Below are 24,179 nucleotides of genomic sequence, written 5' to 3' on the forward strand. Positions count from 1 at the left end.
AGAGCTGGTGTGTGTGCAGCAGACTGAGGAGAAGCACGTCTGCCCCAGAGGCAGAGACTGGAAAACAGGATCAAAGAGTCGCCAGGGCAACCTGCATGACACACATTGTATTAAAGCCACACGGTTAATTTGAAAGAGATGGAAGAAGGGCAAAAGGAGAAGAAAAGGGGAGGCAGAGGTAGCACAGAGTATATTTATCAGGAACTCCTGTCTCACTTGGTTAACTTTCCGCTCAAAACTTTCTTCAGCTGCTACACTTTGACTTTGAGTGTTTTTTTTTTTTTTGTTAAACTTTGGCTCGACCTCCACCAGCTCATCTGCGATTATCTTCCAGTGTCTCCGATTTCCACAGGTCACCTTAAATCACAAATCAGAGACACTGTAGAGAAAGTGTTTCCAGAAACGTGTGCAAACATTCAACTCATCACACAAAGTACCAAGAAAGACCTAAGAATGCAGTCTCCAATTCATACATGGTTTGACTGAATTTATGCTTTAACAAACATCAAATGCTAGAAACATGAGCTACACAGTTTAAAAATTAGTATTTGAAGGCAGAATACAGAAAGTATTTACACTGTTATTATGAGGTTACATAATAAAAAGACAGTATGGCGTTCAATTTGACAATTAAGCAAGAAAAAAAGAATATTGTCAATAACAACTAAGACAATACTTAAATTTTTAAAACTTTAATTGTCGTTTCAGACAAAAAGCATGATTGAAAAAAAGAAATGAAAGAAAACATACTGCAGTGACTGTTTTCATACCATTGTGTGAGCAGATGATATGCAAAGTCCAACATTGATATAATTCATAGTTGACAGATTTATTTTGCATTCAAGTGAGTGAAAGAATGCACCTATCCATCAGGGTTGTAATAACTACCTGGCAGATCTTATGTCAGGTCCAAAAATTTTTTTCAATCTGGCAAAATACTGAACAAAACAACAAAAATAAAGCACGCATGGAGGAGGTGTGAACAGTATCCATTAATGAGGAACATAATGGGGACACCTGGGGCACAATCGATACGACTGTTTGAACGTGTGTGTATTCCACACAAGGCCATGTGGGATAAAAACTGGGCCGGGGTCGGATGAGGTGGGGCGGGGGTCCGCAGTAAACAGCAGACAGGGAGGGGTCTTTACAGACAGTTGGAAGGCATTAGGGTGTCGGACAGGGACATGTCAGATGCAGCTGTTGCTGTAGCTGATTGATAGAGCTTGTATTCCATCCTGATGGGAGTCAGAGACTCAGGCCAGTGTTCAGAGGGATAATGGCAAATACAAAAAGAAACAAGAAATACAGAAAAAGGTCAAAGAAAAAAACACACAGAAAAAAAACATAAAACAAAGGTGACATTTCCTTAACACTGATGTGATCACATTTTATCTACCTTGTGGCTTCATCTAGCCCAGTCAATGGTCGCAGTTGGTTTTTCTTTGATTTGAAGGAATTCATAAGTGTGGTATGATATATAAAAAAATCCTACATCTTAAGTTGCACATTTATAAAAGCAGTCAGACTCTTTTCAAAATGGACCCACTTCTCTATAAAGTCATGTAGCACTTAGTCAAATGATTAGTAGTACTTGTATATGGCTGCACAGGAGGGGTACAAAGCAATATACTTGTCTGCATGTACATCATACTCAGACTACACTAGTCAGATTAGATATTCAGAAAAGGTGTGACACCGATATGTAACTCACGTACATAACACAAGGCTTTGGACTATGCACTCCAATCACATACAACATCCGTTGTTACCGAGCCAAAAGAAGAAGCAAACTTGACAGTCATACAGTACTTCTCAGTGGAAAGAACATCAACAGTGCCCACCGAGACATCCTGTAAAGTAATTACTGGAGATGTTAAAGATATCAACAGACAACATGGGCTTCACTTTGTGTGTGACCGTATGTATGTGTGTCTGTGTAGGAGTGATGTGTGTTAGCGTCCAATGATGACTGTAGGCATGCCGTATGTCCCACATGCCACTGGTTCAATCACAATGGCACAGACAGTAGTAGTAAACAAGATTACCATTTCTGGCATAGTTCAATGATTTTCCTTGACAAACTGCTTTACATTGGACAGGGTTAAATGGCAGCGCTTCTCTCTCAGGTGGCCGACTGTCGCTTGTGCACAATCTCTTCTAATTTGGAGAGATTGTCTCGAAATGAGAGCGCAGTGAAGTGGGGGTGGGGGGGGAAATCATATACAAAACACTTCTTAAAAGACAGAGACCAACATCTGCTGTGTTTTCCTGTGTCTGTACATGTTTGTATCTGTGCGTGAGCGTGGGTGTGTGTGTGTACGTGGGCAACAGCAGCTTGTGTTCTTTTGTCGTTAGCCGCTAATGCCTCTTAACATTAGCAGCGTTAGCATCATATCCTTGCGGGCTCTGTGTCTTTGTCTTCCAACAGGCTTATGAACTGACCAAAGGTCTCCTTCACTGCCTCCATGTTGTCGGTGGAGCTGCCCTCCAGGATCCAGCGCTTCCCTCTGGCCAGTGGCTCCAGCTCAAAGTACTTCTTGATCTGTCAACAAAAACAAAGAGTGCAGTCCGTCAAATCATTAAGTATGAGATAGTATTAGTACTATCAAGGAACCATTTAAATCAATTCAATATGATATGAATGTATACATGAACACCGCTGGTCTGAAATCATGCAGCAATAAAGGCAAATAGTCTGCATTTATTCAAACAAACACAACACAAGATGATTTTGTAACATGTATAAATAAATACAATATAGCAAAATATCATACAACTTAATAATATAAAAAACATTCTTATCTGAGAAATATGTGACTTGTTGGCCTGGCACTGCTCCTTGTAACAATTTAATATAAAGTTCATATGTTGGCTTTAAGCAGCTCATGGTGGGGGTGTGGAGAGGTTTGGGGGTTGGGGGGAACCAGAACCAGCTGTTATGTTAAAACAAAATCTCAACAGAGGGAAGCAATGTCTTAGACCTCCACTGAAGGTTCTACAGGTTATTAGGGTTTCTGACATTTTCAAGTTGAGAGTTATGGAAGCAATTTTGTTCGCCCGGTGTGAGCGGAGTACAACCATCCCCTCTGGTTTGTCTGATCGCCCTTATGCTAGAGACAATTGCCTATTGTCAACAGCTCTGAGAAGAAAAAACTAAAAAGAAATCAAATCTAAAAAGCTATTTCCTCAGTAATCTTTATTGTTAAAATAAGAAGAGCAATCAAATAGTTTAACACATTTTTAAAACTGAAAATAGCAGGAAACTTTAGTAATCTGAAGAGGTTTTCATCCAATACAAGAAGACAAATTTATCCGGCGTGAACCCTGAAAACACCACCAAAGCCACACAGGTGACCGCCACACAGTCAGAGGGCTTTTCAACTTCAAGTGAAATTGCTTTTGTCTGCAGTGTACTGGGCTGTCTAGCTGTACCATGGTGTGTGGCATGAAGAGGATGGTGGAGGAGGGAGCTAGGGGTTAGACTGGGGGGGGTTATTCTTTTTTGTCAGCTCAAATCCAGCCAGCCATGCCAGGCAGCGAGTAGGAGAGTGAGTGACTGAGCGTTGTCTCTGCCCCTGAGCCCAAGTCTCTGTCCGGGTGTAATGTGAGTTTAATGACAGATTAAGTCACCTCAGCCGCGTTTGGCTCAGCAGCCTGGCTAGAAAGCCGAGCGGACCCAAACAGTGTTAACAAATCTGTCTGGGTAACTTGAGCTGCCCTAGTCCAAGCTCTAGCCCCAGACCTAGACTGCAGTTGATGCGGTTGGCTGCCTGTCTGGCTGGCTGGCTGGCTCACTTGTCTGCCTGTAGCCAAGGCCCTCTTCTGGAAGACTCTGGCCCCTGCACTGGCAGACAGTCAAAAGGCCAACAGTGACCTCTGTGCAAGTGCAGACAGGATCAGGCTTCTCTCACTTCCCCTCTGTGCCTAACAGGCCCATAGAACACACTGACAGGCATCTCACAGTGTGGTAAATGCCTTCCATCATTGGCAAGATCAGACAGCCGATCTTACCAAGGATCCCAGATGACTTATCAAGTTTAAAAAGGTGCAGCTTTACAGTTGTGCACCCATGAAAACACGGGTAGTCTGAAATACCAAAGATTTACTTAATACCTTGCCAGTATGCCAAAGGAGAGGATGCATTGCCAAAAATAGGATTACATGACTTCAGGAACCCCATGACCTACTGTAACAGCCAGGTGCATCCACACTGCGGCCCAAACCAGTTTCTCTGAGATTAAGTCCTCCTAAGCACACTTATGCTTGCTTAAGGAATTGCGTGAGGTACTGGGAAGGGTAAGCCACACAAGATGTGGGTTGCCAGATGGCTCCTCGGATGACCACTGGGTCACCCAGTCTAGCTTCTTCTAGGTCATACACTAGACTGTGGAGCCTTGCTTCGCGGATGGGAGAAAACGGCTTATACATGCATAAGGATGTCAAAAAAAACACCTATGCATGTGTCAACTGTATTCTTCTTGCTGGAATCAAGCCATTTCAGCCACCAGGGTATACTGTTATGGGAAGAGCAATAAATCTCAGGCTTGAATAGTCACAGTTAGCCCGACAAGTTCTTCAGAATAAACTGGAATACTGGATTTTATATCTAATTTTGTGACAGCAATGACGGCTTTACTGTATTATTCTATTATCAGAAAATGTATTACAATTTAAATTGACAAATCTTTTTTGAAAAGTGGAAGAATGCTTAATTGCTCCTATGCAGCTGTAGCATATGTTTAAACCTAACAAAAGCCAGGCCTGGTGATATAATTTAACCTTAAGAAAACACAAAAAAAGTGGGGTGCGATTTAAATTCTTGCATACTAATGGTTAGAATAAATTGGCAAAATCCTGTTTTCATCTTGTTTATAGGATTTTTTTGTATTTTGAATGATTTCTATACTAACAGCAATGCTAACAGTGCTGCAAAATTGAGCAAGAGGCTTGTTCAGTGGGTTGATGAGTGCTGCAAAGCTGAGTGTGCAACATGAAGAGCTGGCAAAGTGGGTTTACATTAAGTGCCTTCTCAGTTCTAGACGTTGTGATAATATGGAGGTTGATGCATCAATTTACTATTTCACCACCTTCCGCGCTGTCTATTTTACTCAAAAGAACACAGAAAATTCTCAACTTTGCATAAGATTGCCAATTTAGCTTCGTGTGACAAAATTATATTTAAAAAATAAATAAAATTTGTCTGCCTTTAACAACATCTGACATGTTACTGCACAATGCCGGCAAATGTTTGAGTGGCTGCATCCTATCCTACAGATCCCTACTCTGGCCTCCTGAGCAACTATGCACGTCAGGGAGGTAGGCAAGAGAAAAGAGAAAGTTGGCTGAGGTCAAGTTCTGGTCATGGAGGTGTATGATGTTGGCTGTTGAGGATATATGTGATGCCTTTACATTGAAATCATAGACAAACAATTCTAATTCTCAATTCGATCTATGTTGAAGTTGAAGGGATAATGGGTGGGGTTGTATGAGGTATTTAGTTAGTCTGCAACCTTAAGGAGATGGCCGTCAGCCCGGTCACTTTAAGGAGTATGGGCTAGGTGTTGCTCTCAGCTCTCAGAGGTCCAGCTGAAAAACAGTTTTCTGCCATATATATAAATGCTTACCTAAAAAATAAATATCCTTTCCATTGTACACTAAATGTAAGATTTTTACAATGCTGATTGGCGGAATGATACACTGCACTGCAACAGCACGAGTTGGCGTAGTAATACAGTCCCCTACAAAAGTATTGGAACGGTGAGGCCAATTCCTTTATTTTTGCTGTAGACTGGAAACATTTTGGTTTGACACCAAAATATGAATATGAGACAATAGATCAACATTTCAGCTTTCAATTCCATGTATTTACATCTGGATCTGATTCACAACTGAGAAGATAGCATTATTTGTAAAGGAACACCACATTTTTAGGTGAGCAAAAGTATTGGAACAGATAGACCTAAAATAAAATAAAATAAATAAGACTTAATATTTTGTCACAAATCCTTCGCATGCAATAACTGCAACCAAGCCTGTGACCCATTGACATCACAAAACTTTTGCATTCTTCTTTTGTGATGCTTTTACAGGCTTTCACCGCAGCCTCATTCAGTTGCTGTCTGTTTAGGGGGGTTACTCTCTTCAGTCTCCTCTTTAGCTGGTAAAATGCACGCTCTATAGCGTTTAAGTCTGGAGATTGACTTGGCCAGTCTAAAACCTTCCATTTCTTGCCCCTGATGAACTCCTTTGTTGTTTTTGCAGTTTTTTTTGGATCATTATCTTGCTGCATTATGGAGGATCTTCTAATCAGTTTGGTTGCATCTTTCTTTAAATTGGCAGACCGAATGTTTCTGTAGACTTTTAAGTTCATTTTGCTGCTGCTATCATGTGTTACTGTGTTGTTGTCAAGATGAACCTTTACCAAAGTGATGGAGAAAGAAAGGATCTGCTCATGATCCCAAACATACAAGCTCATCTGTGAAACACAGTGGAGGCAATGTCATGGCCTGGGCTTGCATGGCTTCTTCTGAGACGGGCTCGTTATTCTTCATTGATGATGTAACACATGTTGGCAACAGCAAAATGAACTCAGAAATGTACAGAAACATTTTGTCTGACAATTTAAAGAAATATGCAACCAAACTGATGGACTCATGATGCGGCAAGATAATGACCCAGAACACACTGCAAAAACAACAAAGGCGTTAATAATAAGGGTCAAGAAATGGAAGGTTTTAGACTGGCCAAGTCTATGTCCAGAGTTAAACCCTATAGAGCATGCATTTTACCTGCTAAAGAGGAGTAACCCCCCAAAACAAACAGCAACTGAAAAAGGCTGCGGTGATAGCCTGGAAAAGCATCACAAAAGAAGAATGCAACAGTTTTGTGATGTCAATGGGTCACAGGCTTGATGCAGTTATTGCAAGAGAAGAATTTGCAACAAAATATAAAGTTTTATTTACTTAAATGTATGTCTATCTGTTCCAATACTTTTGCTCACCTTAAAATGTGGTGTCCCTTTAAAAATAATGCTATCTTATGTGTTGTGTATCAGATCCAGATGTAAATACCTGGACATGAAAGCTGAAATGTTGATCTATTGTCTCATATTCATATTTTGGTGTCAAACCCAAATGTTTTCAGTCTACAGCAAACATAAAGGAATTGGCCTCACCGCTCCAATACTTTTGTAGGGGACTGTACATGGCCCACATACTCTTGAAAAAAGTGCAAAAATAAATGGTTGTTTGCCCGTACAGTGCAGTGTATCAGTCTGCTTATAAGCACTGTAAAAATCCTAAATTTAGTGAAGAATTGAACGGATATTCCGTTTTAAGATAAGCACTTATACACGTAGCGAAAACACTTTTTGCAGCTGGCCCACTCTGCAACAGTACAATGCTGACTTCTGCAACAGCGACGTCTCTCCCAAACTTTTTTAAATGACTGCGCAGAACGCCATCTCCATAAGGAAACAGACTGACTATGCATAAGAACAACCCCACTTCAAAAATACTGAACTATTCCTTCAAAAAATTTATTCTAACTTTTTTCAAATTTTACACTACCTGCTTACTTAATTTATTATTAATAGTCCTGCATTCTATTGTAGCATACTAGTTTCCAGGCACACACAGGGATTGCACACTGATTAAATCAAACAAGCTCACTCATGCTCATGCTCACATTCACAATTATAGTAACTACCACCCAGATGACCCAGCAGAACCGTTATGAGATAAACAAAAAATCTAGGTATTTATTTATATAGTATATGAACAAAAAATTAAAACTTTAAATTGTTAACAGAAACAGACTTTATGATAACATGCCTGGTAGACAAACAGTGCCTTTGTACAAAAAAGTCACAAATGCATACAGTACTCAGGCAGCTGAGAAATACTGACATGCAGCCTAATATGACCCAAATTAGTTTTGTTTGCAATGATTTATCAACCTGAAAGTAATTTTCTATGGCGCAATCTCTTTATTTGATCCACCCATGTTTTTTTATAAACCCATGTTTCCTATAGTAATTTTGGCAGTCGAGATTGTGTTGATTAATCCAGGTTAAGTGCCTTTCTCAAGGGTGCAATGGCAGAGGGCCAAGGCAACAGAGTACACTCAGTTAACATACCGTTTACAGGATTGTACTGATAAAGAGGCTTGCTGTGGCTCAATGGTGCTGTGCTATTCTACGCATATTTGGGAAATCTGAAGTCAGTTTTAATTTTCTTTGCAGAGCTCAACAACAAAGCCAGATGGAACATATGCAGGTTTGTTGGATACACTCCTACAGTAGATCAGTATCGTAAAAGAAAGTTAAATGACCTGCGCTGTCAACTCTCAATTTCTCATTTTGGTCAAGTTTTTTTTTCTTTTTCTCGAGTCTGGCTCTTGCAAATGCCTCAGGTTCCAAAAGTCTGAGAAAAATATAGAAACTAAATTCAATAATATCAAATAATACTAATAATCGCTTCCTGTTTAAGTAATAAGATCATAAAAGGAACAACAGGAAACGTTCACTTGAGAAGATTATGCCTCTCAGCCATGTTTAGAAAAAACAAAACATGAAAAGAAGCTGATAAAAAGGCTTAGTCAAACAGATAAGTTATCCTTTAAACACTGCTTTCCTGCAGGCAACTATCAAAACTCTGCTGCAGAGCGGGGAAAGCTTTACTCAATAAACTCATTGGAGAACCAGTGATTTCAGCCTTGAGGTTTTCATTTGGATAAGCTTCAGCAGGGATCCTTTTTCAACAAAAATAACATCCTTTGTTCAAAGGCTACTTAAGAGCATGTGTGCATAACGTGACCTATGGCAAAGGCAAAAGAAAGCTGCCAAATACATATTTATATCATTTGGAGATTTAGTATATTATTTTACTATTATTTTTTGTGTAGTATTAGCTTTAAAATAACTGTGCATCAGTCACTCAATGTAGGATATGGCTTCTAATGCCCTTGTCCTACCATGACCACATGTCTATTCTGCTTTACTGTCTTGTCAAAACCTCACCACACGAGTAAGCTATATAACTGGAGACGGAAGCATTAGGGGGTCTCTGAAGGGAAAGTGGCATACTCAAATATCCAAGACAATCAATTACACCATCCCTTGACATGTTGGCCCCTGTGAAAATATCAGTCACTTGGAAGGTGGCCCACACTGGCGACTGCGTTGAAATGGGAGGGTAATGTGAGATCCACTTACCATATAATAGATATGCCTTTGTTTGCTTTTCCGGCTTACCTAAAGAGCCTTAAAGACATGAGAAAGCCTGGAGGTCCCCAAGAGGGGAACAATTGTGAAAATTGTGAAAAAACAAACATTTCACCACAAACTGTTGGAGGTGTCAAATGAAACAACCCACAGGCCAGTAAGTAAAACTTAAAGCCTATTTAAGCAAGGTTGTAACACCTTGGTCAATGGACCCTAGGTCTTACAATCGGAGGGGATTACTGTCCCCAGGCTGTACCTGAGGCATATAAGGACCTGATCACCTGTTAAGTGAAAGTACTATCTTTTGGCAAGGTACATGACACTATCACCTTTGTATTCTTCAATATATGGGGCCAGGCCTTGAGAAACCCCTTTTGAATTTTACTGCACTGAAAAAGGAATATAAAAAAGCCTCAGTATTTGGTACACTTTTGGAGGAGGAAAAAGAGGAAGCAGTTGGCTCAGGGATACCAAAAACCAACAAGCCGATCATCGTTAAGGTGCACATGAGCACAGACCTCGATGCTTCAAATTGAGAATTCCAAAGACCCATAAAGAACCATGCAGCAGAGCTTAGAAACGAATGCAGTACAAAAAAGTATGATATACACCGAAAGTTCAAGCTTAGAGAAAGGGAGTGGTTGAAAGACTGAAAGATATGGACTTTCCATTTAGTCTGCTCTATTGTTTTGGAAAAGATCCAGGCCGTACCGGCACGTAAACGTGTTGAGGCCACCATGGAACCAAGCCATGGTTGTAGAACTGTTGGACAAGTGGATTCGGCAGATAACAAATTAAGACTAAAGTCCCAATGTCATAGTGCAAAAACTGAGCTGCCTTTAGATTTACTGTCCTGTTCCACTCAGGTGGGACCGTGAGTGTCCCTCGGGCTCAGTTCGGCGCAGGTTCAAAGTGATTCACTCGCGGTACACTTCTCTTCAAAGCCAACTGACCACTGCCAGATCAGAGCCATCCTCAGAGGCACTGTAAATCTAAGCAAGACTGCACAGGGAACATTCTTCTCGACCCGTTCAGTAGCACAGAGGCATTTATTTGTATTTTTCTTGCAACAGATCAGATGACATGAAAAAAAAAACACTGGCTGATGTTTCCTGGGTAAATGACCCATGCCTCAGGTCTAGTAGTGGAAACAGCAGATTTAGTCTTTGCAGAACACACAATCAAACATACTGTGAACTGCACAGAGTTTGGTAATGCACAGGAGAGAAACAATTGATTTTGAAATCAGTTTGATTATTTTAGTTGATATATATTTAAATTGACAAACATTCTTATCGGTGTTGTGATTTCAAGGATTTTAACCATATCTCCTATATACATTATATATAGCTCTACAGGTGATCAGATCAGTTATCAGTCTAGGAATAAATAGGCAAATGTATCCACAGAATTGGGCAAATGAAACAGGCAAGCCTGAAAATTGTTAATAAACCCAAATGCCATGGGTTTCCGTTATATACCATCTCGTACATTTCTTTTTGGGACAGGTCCCTGTAAGATCCCTGTAGAAATTATGGTCCGAAACCTTATGATGTTATGGTCTAGGAGAATGAATGACATTTCCTATAGTTAGAGTGTGAGTTGGGGGCAAAGGGGAAAGAAAACATCCGTCCTCTTGTGTAGCTTGGGAAGTAATTGGCAGATTCAGTAGCCGGGACATGGCCCCTTCACCAGGGGTTGACCTTCAGGACACTAACAAAAGTCTGTGAGGGCAGAATATATGAGATGTGTGTGTAGTGGGGGGAGGTGGGGTGCCCATGTTTGCCTTGCCTTATTACAGATTTACAGTAACTCAATTTATTAGAGGCCAAGAGCTCCCTGACAAGGAACATCTGGTCTGTGGGACTTGAACGGGTGAGCTGGCGTCGTGCCCATGCTCCCCGCTGAAGGGGCCAATGCGCCGGCACCTTCCCTGGAGCCCGCCCTCCCTCTCTCTTCTTCTTGTGAAGAGGGCCGCCTTGCTGTAGCAGCCCACACAGAGGGCCCTCAAAGCCCAGGAGGTCTGTTACAAGCCACCCCTCCTCCTCCAGGACCCCCCTAGTGGGACCCTCCACCCCTTTCATTCTGGGGCCCCCCTTTCACGCTCCAGTCCTGACAGTTGACCAGCTTTAAAGCTGCAACAGGCCCCCGCTTTAGCACACAGCTCACGGCATAACAATCAAAGTGCTTCTGCAAAAGATTTAAAAACCATGCGGAGTCTGCAAACATCTGCAAGCAAACATCACCCTCTCTCCCATAGACAAACATGTGCAATCGGACTGACCATCATATTTTAAATTCGAAGTTGATGTTTTTTCTAACCTTTTGTGTCTCGCATACCTCATCATATTTCTAATCATGACAACATCTTTACATTGTTTCTTTGCGTGTTTGTGTTTGTGTATGTGTGTGTGTGTTCTGTAAATTAATCACAGGAGTTTCCTACAGTACATGGCAACAGAGCAGGCAAATGACACAAAAGAAAATCCAAAGGATATGAAAAAACCCACACATTCCACAGCACCTTTTCCAGCTGTTTCATTGCTTTAACTAAGTCTCTTACTTATGATAGTGTACATCACTCAAAACTAAAGTTAGTTAAATCCACAAATCAGTGGTGTGTCTGTGTGTATTCAGTGTTGCTCCCTGGACTCAGCATTAAAAGTGAGATGTGATGTACTTGTGTTTATTCTTATGCACAATTAACTCCCTCTAAGGGTTTTAATCACTACCAGGCTATCAGGAGTTTACAGTCGATGTTGTGGCCCCCAGACCAAGAAAAAAGCAGCTCCAGCCGCAGCACTCACAAACATTGACAACTGTCAAGGATGAAAGCTATCCCATGTGCTCCTTTTCCTTAATTTAACATAAAAGCAATACAAACTACAAATACAAAAATCGATTCACAAAGGAGAATGAAAAATATGTTTTTTTCCTAGCCACTTATGTATAGCCAGCATTAAACCTATATGTGAAACATTGTTTACCATCAAAGCAATCATTAGTTATTTTTAGTTTTGTCAAAAAAGCGAATTTTCAACGGATGAAAAACTCCATGGCAGAGAACCCCCAAGAGATTCCGAAGTATTGATCCCTGTGAGTCAGCAATGGAACCTGGGGGTCAGATCACACGTTGAATAGGCTTTTCAGAAGTCTGATCCTGGCTAGTGGCGGCCGGTCGTCCGACCCTGCTTTACCAGCAGACAAAGGGAGGGCACTGACCACAATTCTTTTCTCGGAAAGTCCGGTCTTGAATAGGGTCTGGCTGGCTGAATTGCGTTCCACACCAGTTTGGAGAATGAGGACCCACTGGGGTCAGGGTTCAGCAGCATTTGACGCGGGCTGTGGGAAAAGGCGATGATGGTGCCCGCACAAACCTGCCGACTGGCCTCTCACCCACGGTGCCCCTTAACCTCCCAAAGGGACAGGCCACCAGCCCAGAGATGACAGGATGAGAAAGGCTGTATGGGTGGGAAAGGGAAAGAAAGCGGAGATGAAGGTGGGCGGGAGGACTGCCCTAGTGGGATAGACAAAGATGTAAGACAGATAAACCATCAAAGAAACAAGAAGTTTCTAAGTAGCTTCACATATTGCGCTTCGAAGGTCTAGCACACATTCTCTAGAGGGTAATCAATATGTGCTGCCTGACTGCTTTTCCAAGCCTCGCCTCCCAAGGCGGAGTGGATGAAACCCTCAGTACACATCTGTGCGATCTCTCCTGACACAGGGATCAACAGTTTGTGTAATCACACACACCGAGCGGCTTACTATTTATGACCTTCAGATACATTTGTTAGCAAAAAAACATCTCTCTCAAAAACACAACTCTCTCTCCCTCTCAGAAGTGCAATCTGACATGAGGCCACCTACCAAGATTGCATGGAAATATAAAGTAAAGAATTGTTCGGCCAAATATGTTGCAAAACATTTGTAAGCATTTTCCAGGTACCATCAGTAGATGTGACAAACTTGCTGCTACTTCGTCTACGAACTATAAGATAATATGATAACAAGGAGTCAGGCACGTTGTACCACATGCAAATTGTAAAGGTGTTGTTCACCCTCCAGCCACCAATGAGGCAGTTCTGCATGTTAAGAAAAGTAAGGTTTCTCACAGGGATCACAGACTTTGTGTGATGGAAGACCAATTATGGTGGCTTCAATAGTCCCTTTTTATTACTTTCACATTAGTAATACATTCTGACGATACCTGTGGCATTGCTTGCATTACCCCGGGGTTATAGAAATTATCAAGAAATGCAAAACTGACACGCTAAGGCAGCTGTCAAACATCTCTGCATTTGGTTACATTATGAAATCACACAACAAAGGAAGCCATGAGTATGTAAAGTGTAACACAAGATTGAATGGCATACTCTTGCATTTAAAGACAACTTGATTGTAACCAACTGTTCCTGTTGGAAACTAGGTAGTATGGAGTCATCTTAGTGCATATGGCGGGGCCGCTGGCTGGAGACACCTCTTAAAAAACTATCACGCACCGCTTTACACGCAATGTCACACATCGGGGTACCATACAGTACACCTCATCAACAAAGGAGGGACCAAAAAACCCTCCAAACTATACTGCATCTTCTGCAGTTTTCTGTAATTGTTCGGAAATATCTATAAATAAAATCCATAATTTAGTGCGATGTAGTAGATATAGAGCATCACCCTCACTCTTTTTCAGTTAATAAAATAATAAACTGGCAAGAATAATGAAGAATAACTTTATTACACTAAGATATTGTGCTAATGAGAGCTATGCAATGCCATGACTGTATATCTTTCAAATTTCTTTCAGCTGATTCATCCTGTAGATGTCCCGAGCAAATTATTCGTTTGTGCACTTTAAAATAACATGATCCACAATTATGATAACCATTTGGGAAGTAAATCAGCTAGCGGCTACTGGTGTCCCTCAAACGGGAAGTTAAAAATGACTCATAAAAGGAAACATCAAAAGAGTAACAGGGAACAGAGTGGGAAGCATTTGTATTTTATCCGGACAGAATGTACCCTCATTTAAAGGGCTAACACCTTGTAAATGGAAAGGCACTGGAGTGATGTATATTGGGTAAACAGTAAAAGATTCTTATATTATATTCATGACTTCAGAAGAATAATGATCCTATGTATTCAAAGGAGGAGTTAAAAACAAAAGGATTGGAACTGCATATTAGCTTTTATCATAGCAATTCATTATCAGATAGTCAATACTTCCCAGATTATCAACACCTCTGTCAACCGCATAGGGCAAACATGAGCTTTATGTTGTTACATTAAATCAATATGTTTATATAATGCTGCTATCGGGCCATTTTGCCTGTGGTTGGAAAGGAGGGAGAGAGCTCAGCAAGGTCACCGGCCCCTCATCCGTTTTTCCACTGTAGCCAGCTACAACTCACAAGCAAGTCGGGGGTTGGGGAGGGGTTGTTGGGGGGTGGGGAGGGGTTGCTTGCTGACCGGCTTCAGTCTAGACGGCTCAATACGCAGTTGACTTTTTAAACCCGCTTGTCTGGAAAAAGAGCAGACGTGAGGTAAGAGGGGGTGAGAGCTGCAGCAGAGAGAGAGGTGGTGGTGGTGCATTTTGGCTGCCAGCGGCGGGCTAGACTCACTGCGAAGCAAGCAGAAAGAAAGAGGATGAGAGAGAAAGAGAGATAGAAAGGGAAAAAGAGTGGAAGAGAGAGAGAGAGAGAAAGAGAGACAGTGGGAGAGGAACAGACAGCGAGGCAAAGAGAGCGAGCGAGAGACGCTATCAGAGAGAGCTATCTGAGTCGAGAGCTGGCTGTGGCTCCATTGTCAAGGTCAGTGAGCCGCGGAGTAAAAAGTCACGCCACCTGACCCCCTCCTCCTCCCTCTCCACCTGTCTGCTTTCCTGCTGTTCATCCCACGTCCTCCCCCTCAGAAACTCCATCAGTCTCATCTGCCCGCTCAGCAGCACACAAATATCTCACTGATTGCACAAATATTCTATAGTTATAAAGTCACGATACAAGAGGTATTCTCACAATTTCCCCCTTTATTTCGTTTGGAAGGGAGATAAGCATGCAAATGTTGAAGAAAAAACTAAACACCCAGCTGCATGTGATGTTCCTGAACATCTGCATGCTTTCCCTTTCACTCAAAAAATTGATTTTCAATTACCCAAATTTATGAGAACTCTATGGTGGTCCCTATGGTGATGCTGTGACTAAAACTGCACCAGAAATATTTATGCAGCAGACGGACCTCTAAGGTTTAGAGCACATTCATCTTCATTTGGCATCGTGAAGAAAAGGTTTAATGGGGAAATTAGCAGAATTCTAAGAAATGTCTGTTTGAAATGCTGACTGCACTCAATTTGCAGTTTTCATTAGTCCCAAATCTTTGGCAGTGTAGCCAATAAAAAATACTTGACATTACCCAATGATCTCATCTTTACAAGACTGGCAATGAGCCCTTTTGGAAGGTCTCTTAATTATTTTTCTGCAGAGTGAAGAAGAAAAAAGATTATATCGACTCTCACTTTTGCAACATCACTTTACTTTCTTAGGGCAAAAGCTACCCATTGAAGGATAGTGGCATCTGCTGAATCATTTGATGGGGCTGCAGCAGAGCATTACTGATTGTCTGGTGGGTCTGAACGCTTACTACTGACGATAACATCTAGACGAGAAGACCAAGAGAGGCTAGAGCTCCCAGACGGCCCTCATGATGATTAAGCACTGACCTTAGCTTATTCCGGCGATGAGGTATATGAAGAAACAAAAGTCAACGCATCAGTGACATGCTGTGCAGCGCTAAGCATAGCATAATTTTTGTCGTGAGCATCAGTGTTTATGGATTAGCCAACATGCCCACATCCGGAACATTTTTGATATCAACAACACTTTTTCCCCCCACAAAAAACAGCATGCAACATTCAAATACAAGCAGTCTAAGAACGGAACACACCCATCACGACTTGTGGTTCAAAGACAGTCAATCAACAGACATTTGACTTTAGAGCATACACAGCACCACACACACTCATGGCTGGAGCAACACTTTCCTGCTCTAAAGGATCGTATTGGTGTCATATCGTAGGAAGCTGTCAGAGTTGTGTGAAAAGAGCAATTCTGGTGGGAGCCTGACGTTAATCTTTTTAATGAGATGTGAATGTTCTCATGGTTCACACCATGTCATTACGTTTCATTGCTTTGTTGGAACTGTCCCCTCTCAGAAATGACCTACAAAACCAACCAAAAAATATTTATTTGCAATAACAATGACGGATTGAAACTTTTACTGCAGTAGATTTTGCATAGACCAACTTTTAAATTTGGACCTATTTAGATGTGATTATTTCTGATGCTGTTTCATTGCTTGTGTGTGACTTGAAACATCTTCTCTGTTTTTGTCAATATAAAGACTTTTCATAAACTAAATCCCCAAAGGGAAGTTAAGTATAAAGTGGCAACATTTTTATTCTTGACAAAGGAACAGAATGGAGTATTTCCAGAAGAACCTCAAAAACAAAATATCGCCTAAAGTTCTCATTTTCAACTTTCTTGATTATTCTTAGCAAACTGGCAATACTTATTAATATAATTATTATATAAATATGACATTTACGCACAGTCATGACGCAAGTGTTCCGTATTGTAAGGGTGATCTTAACAAGTTAGTTGGTGCCATTTGGTATCAGAGTTGCTCACACTGTGTTGTTTCCTTCTCAAGGTTCATTCATTGGCCCTTACCTGTGCCTCATCCTCTACACAACCAATCAGAAGCAACCGGAGAATCTAGAGCCACGAGCGTCACAGGCCACAATGACACACACACCATGTGCCAGACATTTGACGAAAGTTTCAGACACTGGGCACCACATGAGTCATTGAGCACAGCCACCACCCAATGTGTGCCAAGACCTGCAAGTTCACCATGTGCAAAATGTGACAAAGGACAGTGGTTGACGAGCCACTTCCGTCTTGGACTAGTCCCAACACAGTTTGATCAAAAGTTATCGTTGCACTTTCTGCAATGTCAAGTGACTGCAATGGACATTGACAATAGAAATACTGTCCCAGCTACACAAAGAATGCAGAATCTATGGGATTGTTTTGGGGTCACAAGGGCTGAACAGCCGAACACAGGCTGTGGACATTTTTTAAAACTGTGTTTTTGCTATGGAAAAGTAAACTACTAAGTCAACATTTCTGAAATGCTAGTACAAAAATCTATTCAGAGTAACCATAATTAATTAATTAATTAAACTTCAATCCTGGTGGTTATAAATAAAGTTTATATAGTGGGAAGGTGTAGACATTCCTACCGTTCCATAGTTACCAAAGCCTGATATACTGTATGCTACCTGTCATTGTGTGACACTCAAGATAAACCATCTTGAAAGCATAAATCTGAACAAATTATCTATTTTGATCATAGCTGCCAGATTGTATGCCGGCAGCAATTATTAGGAAGCCCTTTGCGTTTGGATCACATTAATGCAAAGAGGCAAGATACAGCATGTGATGAGCAGCTCCATACCCTCTGCAGGGTAGGACACGCAGCAACATACTTGGCAGTGTAACTACCTACGTAGGACATGCTGAGAGAACTTATGAACTAATTAATGGCAAAGAGCAAGTGGTCTATCAGATGTAACATTCAAGTAGCCATCTGGATGTCTGCCACCTGTCAAGGATGAGTAAGAAATTATGTGGCTAGGAAGGAGATGTGTCATATTTCAAACAAAAAGTAACAGATGATCCGGAGAACTATGTCCATTACTACAATAGTTTAATTGCATCAATCAATCAACCAATACATGCACCTATTGTGAGAGAGTGTGGGTTGTCAAACTCAAACCCTGTCTCCTCAAAATTACTCGCAAACAGACAGGCAGAGCGAGAGAGAGAGAGAGAGAGAGAGAGAGAGACAAACAATAGCCATGGAGATTTTTTTTTAAATAACATGGGTAAATCAGATGGATGCAGGAACAACACCGATTATTATAAGATGTTAACATTTCTGATTGAAAACAATGGATCCTGATACGAGCTAGTGGAACAGGTGCATTATGAATCATCACACCACTAACTAAAATTATGCAGAGCTCTGGTTTTCCCTGAGCTTAGAGCAGATCCAAAACATGGACTAAACTGATTAAACAAATAAAAGTTAATATGATTGATACATGGCTTATAACAATGGCTTTTGAATTATTTTGCACAATATATTGGTGGTTTGCTTTGTCCAGGAGTGCTACAACAACACCTGATTGTAAGACCTGTTGTTAACATGCTTGGGGAAGTTTGGTTCATGTTTCCTACAGAAACAGAAACAAATGTGGCAGAGTCTGCATTACCTGAATGAACTGGTACTACAGAGATATTTTTGTGGAGGTTTTGTGTGTGTGTGTGTGTGTGTGGGGGTGGGGGGGGGGGCCCTCAGCATCAAATATATATAAAAAAGCATGGGTGGCTAAGCACACGGCAGGAGAAAACAACAGGTGAATATTACACTAATCCAGATACTTGAGCAATATTTGCCAAAGTAATCTGTCCTTACTCGTATGCAGAATACACTGCAATACCATCTAACGATTCAGAGGAAATCTCAGGACTTTTAAGAATTACTTAATGATGGTGGAACTAATTAAAAAAATTGCATTAGCCACATTTATTTAAATGTCATGATGTTGCATATTAAGTAGCAAATTCAAAAAGTATTGCAAAAGGATTATAACAATGCTAAAGAGGGCTAGAGAAGAAACAATACATCGCACCACTGATCCAGTCTGAAAGTAAAGCAAACCTCTACATAGGCCTAATGACAGCGAGAAATGTCTCCAGTCAATGGTGTTTGTATTCTTCTCAATTAATGAATCTGTGAGTCAAACAAATGTCTTAAGTAAAAGAGATAATTATCGGATCACTTCATTGAGATTTCCGTTACAAATACAAACTGTCAGAGGCTGTCAGAGCTATGCTGGGAAGCACAAAATCATTATTACCAATCTCAAGGATCTTGGAAAACTTGTTTAAACAAACGTCCTAGATGTGTATTAAACAAAAGCAAACAGGGAAGCTGTCTGTGATATATTGAAATAAGATTTTTTGGATTCAACCAGTGATGTGAAGAAAAAAAAACTAACCTTTGATGACACCTCGGAAGGCAGTGACATTCATGGAAGTCAATGAACAACAACTGTATTTGTGCATGTAGTTAATTAAATATCCTACATCTCTATGGGATGGCTCATCAGATTAAAGGGGAAATTTTTTGTTAATATATGTGTTAAATCACTCTATATTCATACAGCAATAACTTAAACAGTATGCACAGTTCATAACACAGGTCTCCCAGTCATTCAGCTTTGCAGTAATCGCCAGTTAAAATTTTGAGTATCCCGCTTGTTTTATCTAATCAGGAGACAGAGCACTATAAAGAGGCGGGTCTCTGTGCCCGTGAACGATGCAGCTCTCCATCGCGGCACTCTCTGAAGAAGACGGCTGCACGTTCATGTGGTGGTGACGTAGGGACGAGGGAGGGGAATCCTAACTGCAGTCACTGACAGGAAGTTAGCTAAAAGGACCATATCACTTATCGCTCCTTTAATCAGGCATTTATGAAAATTGGTAAAAGGTAACTAACATTTACACCACCTACTCAGTAGATGTGGGGACCTCGAGAAAGAGCTCTTCCCTCGTGTTATCAGCAAATTACCTAAGCAACGCCTTCAACGTGGGGAGTAAATTAGAACATTTTGGATCAGAGTCAAATGAACACAAATGACTAAATCAAAGTCGAATCACATCAAAGCGGATGGGAGCATAGTTTGCTGAGTACCGTAAGCATTGTTGTGGTAGTTGGATCGGTTCCAAAACTCGGCAGTGGCTTTTTTAATTGCACAAAGAACTGTTAATTTCTTTTGTCTGGTTGGCTTTCCAATACTTTAATCTTTCTTTATTAAGAACATGAGGGTCTGTCTGTGTAGAGCAGTTGAATTGAATTGCCATATAAGGAAATATTAATTTCATTATGAAAAAGTCCACTATTTCTTTCTTAATAATATAAACTTTTATATAAGTACGATTTTGAACACGGGAGTTTTACCTTTAACAAAGTACTTTTAAATTGTGGTAGTGTTACTTTAACTTGAGTAAAAGGCTTAAATACCTCTTGTCACTGATGCTTTGTGGTGAGGTGACTCCACTGGAGGTGTGAGCACAACTGTTTGGTGTGCATGTCAAGTAAACAATAAAGGCCCTGAACACCCATGCAACACTTCAAAAGGCCTCAATTACAAGAGATCATTACACTTAAACGTTTCCGTTTAAACATGCCATTGTACGGATGTATATAGTTTTCCAGCAGTAATTGTGAGAGTTAGAATGCTATCTTCTCCCCATTGTTAATGGCTGGCATTTTATTTCGAACAGGTTAAAACCAGTTCCATCTTTCCACAGGCTAGGATTACCAAAGATGAAATAATAATATCATAAAATTCGGATAGCGGAAAGCCCCTTTTTGCAGGACTGACACTGAAGGCATCATTAAAATAAAGAAGCGAAGCGAAGAGAAGCGTTTAATGTATTTGATTTCTGTCCTCCTCTCCCAAATAAAAGCAAAAGATAGGTATTCTGTTTCCTTGTATTTCTCTTTCCTTAGAAAGCAGGGTTCCCACATTACTTCGTCTGGAAGTAATGGCACAGCTGCTTCTCGAACAGCCAAAATTATGTCATTCACTTTCAGTAAGTGCTCAAATCTAATCAGGAGAAGCACAGTGTTCTGAGAAGATGTCAGCGCTGAGGACTGGCCATGCCGCAGGGTGCAGACATAAGACAGACTCCCTGCAAGTTAACCCAAGAAGGGTCATTTTGGTCATATCACACCGGAGACCTTTAACATTTCACCATTAGCCCCAATTAGGTATTAGCTGGCTTAGTCATATCCCTAGACATTTTGTTTGTTCCTTCGCAATCACTGGTTAAACCTGAGGGGCCAGTGACTAAGCATCGGGAATAACATAATATGCCACATGCAGGAAGAATATGTGCGGAGATAGAGAAACACTAATCCAAAATATACTGCTTTTGTAATTTGGTGTTACATAAAAATAACCAATTTTTTCTTATAAAAATTGAATAAACACGTATATGTGCCAGCTTCCAAAATTGCCTGACTTGTGATAGCCAACACCAAAAACAAGCCATACTTTCAGCCCACAGTTCCTTCATGGTATAATGCAACATGGCACACCGGGGGAAATGCTTTAAATTGGTGCTGACAAATCCACAATGATAAAAAAGGATTAATAGGGGGTTCTGCAGATCTGGCACATGTCGTTGGTACAGAGATACAATAACGTGCTATGCCCACAGTTTGAGAGGCAAAATTGACAACGGTTACTACCACCCACTTTGGGACTGGAAAGAATAATGATATGTGTGGGAAACGAGACAGATTACATTTTATATGTGTGCTTAGCCACAGGACAAATTGTATATTGGGCATGACAAAACATGTTCTACCAAAAACAAATTTTGACTCTCCGTGTCTCAGCAATACTGATCCTATATTTCGGTGAGGGGGCGATTACTAAAGAGCTCACCACAAAACGACACCAATGCAATACAGATGTATCACTGGTCAAATTTGCATATCCTCAGCAAGATAACTATGTAGCCATGTAAGCTTCTTCCAGTATACTGTAACACAAGTAAGGAAATTGCCAATGCCAAAAATTACTAATAAGTTTAGAGCGTTTTTTTAAGTGTTCAGATCAATAAGATTAGTTCACAAGCTTATTTATGTTCCTATGCAATAAAATAAACAGGAGTATTAACTACAATGTTTTTAGTATATACAGACATTTGGCTTCTGGAAGAATTATTATTTCAAGGCATTGTGCCACTTTTTCAATAAAAAAAAAATCTGATAAACAGTCTTTATCTCAGCCTTGGGTGTGTATGGGTAAACACGTTGATCAAACACACTGTAGCTGGGTCACATTTAGACTTCTCCACAGCCTTTTTTGTTTGAGTGAGGGAGATGTTTGCATATAGGACTAAGGCTGAGGTTCAGGTGTAGGCCCCCAGGCTCCACTAATCCTACTTTGAGTGCCCGTCCCATTAGACCGTGTAATCAGGAATGTGCAGCAAAGCAGGTGTGTTAATAATGCTTATTAAACAAACGTCCATTTACCGCTGTCTGCTTCGGATACCTGATGTCGGTGATGTCATGACAGACATGAGGTTGGAGGGAGGAAGGGAGGAGGAGGAGGAGGAGGAGGAAGGTTATTGAGGAGTATTTTCACAGACTGGCGAGTCCAGACAGAAAGGCAGAGCGAAAATAGCTCAAGGGGCAAACAAGGTAACCTTTTTCAAACGACGCTTCAGGGGGTGTCTGCCAAGTCCCACACAATGCTGTCTGCAGCCACTGTCTGTGTTGCTGTTGTATTGTACTGCAGGAAAGAAAAAAAAACCTTTTCAATTGTCTCTGTGCATCCTCTTCAAGCAGATCAAATCCACTGAAACAGTCCAAAGCTGCTCCTCTAAATGCATCATCACCTGATGTGTAACTTAATATGTTTCTGGCAACAACAAAAACAATATTTGCCCAGAGATTGTGTCCCTTACATCTGGAATTACCTGTGAATGCATATTTGCTTGACAATGGACTGCACCTTAGTTTCTGTACCGCAGCCCCAATACAACACCTCACCCCCTTCTTGTTTAAATGAAAACAATTACAATACAGAATACAGTAGTCTAAGCACAGCAAAAGATCAGCACACTACATCCCAAAAAAACTAATAATGCCAGTTGTGCATGCAAACGGATTATCAGACATAAAAAGTACGAATACAGTAAGAAGAATTGCTTTGCTCCCTCAATACCGCCTTATCAAAGTAATTACATGTGTAATATACTAATGTGCTGCAACAAACTCAAATTAGACCATGAAGTGCACTGATATTACCAATTTTTCAGTTGAATTGTGGCATCACATGCACACATCAGTCTAAGCAGAATGAAAAACATAAAAAGTAGTTCACTGACCATTTACGTGCTATTTAATTTTGCTACTTAGTTTATAATTTTTACTATGCGCAGTACTTTGGGCCATTTTTAATCACTTGTCATGATCATACACTCCAGGGACAGCTCAAGGAAACTTTATTCAAATTCAATATAGTCCTATACGTGACACACATGATAATAATACACATATAGAGGAACGTACACTCCCTTCTGCTGCTACTGCCCTGGATTAAGGCACATAAACAAGTTGCACTGAGGTCATGGGCATCTCTAGTGTTCGTGACATCATAACCACAGAAAAAGCTGTGCACTACACCGGGCTATAATCAGATCTCCTACATGGTAACTGATGTCAAGAATAAGGCCCAGAGGTTAACACTGCCCAATTTACTTGAAAGATGAGAATATCCATTCTGAGGCATCTCCATGATTCACAGGCAGGGCCCCTGCTGTTGAAGGGGGAGAGGGGGGGGGTGTAAGGCTAAGGCTGTACAACATGTCTGGACACACCCATGCTAACCGGGGCATCCCCATTGATTCTAAAAGTGGACATGGATGGGCCACAGGGATCAAATGGCCAGTTGTTTATAGGGAGATGGCCTCATAACATAGATAAGAAAAAAGGGAGGTATATGCTTGGTATTGGTCAGGGGAAGGAAAAAAAAAGGTGACATAAAATATAAAATGAGGGCGGAAAGCAAGAATGAGGTGTATTTAAATGTGTTTCTCGTTAATATTTTTTTTTTTTATGTTTAGTTATTCACGAAGCATGGGACGCAAAAGTAAGCAAGGACGCTTGTTGTCAAATTACTTTTTTGTCAGAATCAATGAATATCTCCTCTTGATCCGCTACCTCTGTACTGAAAACAAATCGAGTGTTAATACACAGCCTAGGCTTTGTAAACAGGCATGATGCTATCTACTTTGGGCCCCTTTGT

The 24,179-nt window shown here is 40.8% G+C and overlaps 1 protein-coding gene across 1 annotated transcript in view; it reads right to left on the minus strand.

Moving 5' to 3' along the window:
* Positions 1-474: 474 nt before the first annotated feature.
* arl15a (ADP-ribosylation factor-like 15a) overlaps positions 475-24,179 on the minus strand; it is a 109,987-nt gene continuing 86,282 nt past the window's right edge. The window contains exon 5 of the mRNA XM_080041812.1: positions 475-2,545. Within this exon, the coding sequence (XP_079897938.1) occupies positions 2,393-2,545 (153 nt within the window). The 3' untranslated portion in view covers positions 475-2,392. The remainder of the gene's footprint in view (positions 2,546-24,179) is intronic.

This window comes from Ammodytes marinus, assembly GCF_949987685.1.
Source record: "Ammodytes marinus genome assembly, chromosome: 2".
NCBI classification, from domain to species: Eukaryota; Metazoa; Chordata; class Actinopteri; order Uranoscopiformes; family Ammodytidae; genus Ammodytes; species Ammodytes marinus.